Below are 4,497 nucleotides of genomic sequence, written 5' to 3'. Positions count from 1 at the left end.
CCCTTGAGTCCAAAGGTTTCAGGTTGAGCAGGACGAAGACGGAATACCTTGAGTGCAAATTTGGGGCAGAGCCGACGGAAGCGGGAGTGGAAGTGAAGCTTGATTCTCAAGTCATCCCTAAGAGGGGTAGTTTCAAGTACCTGGGGTCGTTTATTCAGGGGTTCGGGGAGATCGACGAGGATGTCACACACCGTATAGGGGTGGGATGGATGAAATGGAGGTTAGCGACGGGAGTCCTGTGTGACAAGAAAGTGCCACTGTTACTGAAAGGTAAATTTTATAGGGCAGTGGTTAGGCCTGCTATGTTGTATGGGACCGAGTGTTGGCCGGTGAAGATCTGACACATCCAGAGGATGAAAGTTGCAGAGATGAGGATGTTGAGGTGGATGTGCGGGCATACAAGGAAGGATAAGATTAGAAATGAAGATATTCGAGAGAAGGTGGGTGTGGCCCCCATGGAGGACAAGATGCGGGAAGCAAGACTCAGATGGTTCGGGCACATTCAGAGGAGGAACACTGATGCACCGGTGAGAAGGTGTGAACGACTGGCGGTGGTGGGTACGAGGAGAGGTAGGGAGAGACCTAAGAAGTATTGGGGAGAGGTGATCAGGCAGGATATGACGCGACTTAGGGTTACTGAGGACATGGCCCTAAACAGGGAATTGTGGAGATCGAGCATTAAGGTGGTAGGTTAGGGAAATTGTGATGTCTTTGTTACAGCGCACTAGAGTGAGACTAGCCAGTTAGGAAGTAGTCTTAGGATGCTATTGATCAACTACTGATGATGGGCTTTATCTCCTGTGTATTAATACCTTACATCTTTCTCGTATTTCCTATATCTCTTATATTGCTGTTACTTTGTTTTTTATGGTATTTATGTTATGTTATGGATTTTATGGTACTTTATGTTGTTTTATTATGAGTCTATTGATAGTACTAATATAGTGTCTCTTGTTGCCTCTTTGAGCCGAGGGTCTACTGGAAACAGCCTCTCTGCCCCTCGGGGTAGAGGTAAGGTCCGCGTACATATTACCCTCCCCAGACCCCACTTGTGGGATTACACTGGGTTGTTGTTGTTGTTGTTGTTGTTGTTGTCATTTAGACTTACATTATGAAACATTTGTTTAAATTAAAGGCTTAAACGTGATTTTTAGTGATAAATGGTTAATTTGGGAGTTGTGTCGGCTGGCCTAGTTTCACGATAGGTGCCATCACAACCGGGTCGGTTTTAGGGTCGCGATGTACATATTAGATTATTAAAGACAAAAATACCCTTAAAGAATTCATCATTAATCACCGTATAATAATTCATTTATTATTAAATATTATTCATCATATAACAATCCCTGTGTCATTAATCACCACATAAACATTCCTTATGCTATTAATTACAACATAAACATTCTTGTGTTAATAATCTTTGCATAACTTATCTTCAAATCAAACGACGCTTTAGTTTATTTAAACAGAGAGATGATTTTAAATATTTATCGCGAAAACTTTGGTTAAGGTTTTTATTAATTTTAATTAAAAATAAAATTAAGATTAAAAAGTATATATTAAAGTTTGTAATCAATATAAATATCGTTAAACCAAAGAAACGATATTGGATATCAGGTATAATTACTTACTTTTTAGAAGCAAAGGTTTTATTTTACATCTGCACATTTTACCTCATTTTCTTCCCCCAACCCATTTCTTTCCACAAAACATTATAAAGAATAACAAAGGTGGATGCATGAGATCCAATAACAAGAGTTTTTATTTATTTCAAACTATAGGGATAACAATACATTCACATAGGCAAAGCCAGGTCTGTCAATTTATTCACAAGAAACCAAAGGATTGATAGTACTTTCTACGTACTATACGATATTTGAATACGATATACGATCACAGGCGCCTGCAGATTGTAATACCATCCCCTAAAGGTACTTGAGAAAGTCGAATGCGGGTATCAGCAGCCAGGAACTTGTTAAACTCAATGGTGTGATGCCTGACTTCCTTCAATGATTCTGAAACAGACTCCTCTGGCATTGCAACAGTTCCAGACCACAATGTATTATCATATACTATTATACTTCCAACCTTCACAAGCTGCAGCAATCTCTCGTGATACTTTTGATAATTCACTTTGTCCGCGTCAATGAATGCAAAGTCAAAACTTTCTTTGTTGTCATTCTGCAATTGATTCCGTGAAAAGCTAAGCAAATATGAATAAGATACATGATTCTAGTTGTCTTTTATTTCGTCATTATTCTGTTAAATCCATCCCAAAGGGTTAGGAACTAAGTACAAGAAATAACAGAGGGGATACAGAGTTATTTTTTCTCACATCTTCCAACAGTTTGTCAAGGACTGGTAAAGCTGGAGATTGGATGAAATTGATTTTGTGTTCAACTCCAGCTTTTTTGATTACTGGCAATCCCATCTCATATGCATCCTGATCAAGGTCTATGGCAGTAATCTGCACCAACACATTTGTTTAGATGTTATTATACGCACTAGAGAAGACACTTTAGGGCGAAAACAAAGATTTACAGTTGATACTGGCCTTGCCATCATCAGGAATTGTAAGAGCTGTAAGTAGCAAGGAATATCCTGTGAACACTCCAATTTCTATTGTCTTTTTGGCGTTTACTAGATCCAATAGCATGGATATCATTTGGCCAGCATCTGGTGCAGTCGCCATCAGACATCTGATCTTGTAATAAATGCAAACGATACAACTTAGCTACCAGTTTTAGTACATAAACAAACAGATGCTTATGCCTTTCATGATTCATGTAATGGCATATTAAGGATGACCAGTTTTATTACATAAACAAACAGATGCTTATGCCTTTCATGATTATGCCTTTCATGATTCATGTAACGGCATATTAAGGATGACATTTACAATGCTAACATGTGAATGTCACTGCATTCTTGAAAGAATTTAGATGATCAAAAGAAGTTTGGCGATTTTTAAGTATGAGTAATCATCTCAAGTATGGAATAGGATAACGAGAGCATTAAAATACCGTGGATGATTGGCAGTAATATCTCTAATCTCTTTGAGAGGCTCTAGTTCGCGCGGATACACATTAGTCTCCAGAATATACTTGCGCCGTGAGAAAACAATAGCTGATCAGTAATTTCAATAAAAGAAAGAAAAAGTAGGACAGCGAAATGCATATAAGAAAAGAGTACCTCATACAATTCTTGACTCTGAAGCAGTCCCTTGGTAGACATCAACTTCGTCTTGTCTTCCATTTCTTCGACTTCTTGACAAAAAGAACACAAAGGGAAACAACAATAAATAACTAGCAAAGGTCAGGTGAAAACTTAGGGAACTAAATGAACCTTAAGGTATTGATATTTAAATGAGGAACTTCCAGGTGAGTTTCTTGAGGATCTAAAGACTTATTGTGACAACATGATCTAAATTCAGTCAAAAATGCCTGTTTAGCTACTATACTTTTTTTTTTAACATTCTAAAAGCTTTCAAGAACAAAGGTTCCTGGGGAGGAATTTACTACATGATCCACATTGAATTCAACTTAGTTCATGTCTTACTGAGGCTTGCAAGAGATAGGATATGGATTCAGCTCACTGAAATAGGTAAGTAACCCTAATTTACAATACCACTCATTCATTTATTTAATTTTTTTCTTTTGGTAAATAGCGGTGATATCTTATTTCTTCTTCTTTTTTCCCACAAAATCCTACAATTTTTCATACATTTCACCGGCAGAATGCTTTGCTGTTTAAATATCCCTTTTTACTAACAATTTGATCTTTTCTTTTCCCCTTTTTTTCTTCTATTCGTTTAACATAGAAATGCTGCATAAACAATCTATAAAGAGAGATTACAAAAGTGTTACCTCCTACAAGTGGTTAATTGACCAGATGGTTCAGTGCATATAACTTTAGTCTTTAACTTTGTACTCAAATTAAAACACACACACACACACACACACACTGGATCTTTGTGTGCAACAATACTAGAAGTCAGCAGACATGATTATAGTTCCAATAACATTACAAAGCATCTGATTCCCAAAATTCCAGAGAAAAAGGAAGAGCAAGAGAGAGTACCTGCTCGGTTTGATTAAATCTTAGATTTCTCCGCTCAAATGAAGTGCAGATCAAAATGAGTTCCTGACGGTCTTCACTCTTCACATTTCTTTTGGTTTCTCTTTAGCTTTTGGGATTCTCCATCTTTTTCGAAACCTCTTTTTTTTCCTCTTTCGACAAAAAAATACCGTCACTTCATATTTATTTTTTTTCCCTTTTAGATTGATAGCACTATTTTTTTATTTTTTATTTTATGATTTATGATATTATGTTTACCTACTTTGTTTAATTCTTTTGATCTATTAAAACTTTGGGTGTGTTTAGTACAAAATTTGTCAATTTTCTCGTATTTGATTGACTTAAATATTTTGGAAAATATTTTCATTATGAATTCAATTTTCTTTAATTGGAGAAAAATATTCTCTTGATGAGAAAGGA

At 36.5% G+C, this 4,497-nt stretch overlaps 1 protein-coding gene across 2 annotated transcripts; it reads right to left on the bottom strand.

Annotated features, from left to right (window-relative positions):
* Positions 1-1,744: 1,744 nt before the first annotated feature.
* LOC107795104 (putative caffeoyl-CoA O-methyltransferase At4g26220) lies at positions 1,745-4,239 on the bottom strand. 2 transcript variants are annotated; one of them, XM_016617689.2, is made up of 6 exons: positions 4,081-4,239; positions 3,193-3,263; positions 3,024-3,103; positions 2,555-2,699; positions 2,336-2,467; positions 1,745-2,181 (listed from the first exon to the last, which is right to left on the bottom strand). In XM_016617689.2, the coding sequence occupies exons 2-6, from the start codon at positions 3,253-3,255 to the stop codon at positions 1,894-1,896; spliced, it is 708 nt and encodes a 235-aa protein (XP_016473175.1). In that variant the 5' UTR covers positions 3,256-3,263; positions 4,081-4,239; the 3' UTR covers positions 1,745-1,893. The 2 variants fall into 2 exon arrangements, with proteins under 2 accessions (XP_016473175.1, XP_016473176.1); XM_016617690.2 differs by having other exon boundaries at positions 3,193-3,266; positions 4,081-4,234.
* Between the last annotated feature and the right edge of the window lie 258 nt (positions 4,240-4,497).

The sequence above is a fragment of the Nicotiana tabacum genome, chromosome 1 (genome assembly GCF_000715075.1).
Source record: "Nicotiana tabacum cultivar K326 chromosome 1, ASM71507v2, whole genome shotgun sequence".
NCBI lineage: Eukaryota > Viridiplantae > Streptophyta > Magnoliopsida > Solanales > Solanaceae > Nicotiana > Nicotiana tabacum.
Note: the sequence above shows the minus strand (reverse complement) of the source record. Positions and strands in the feature narration are given on the sequence as shown.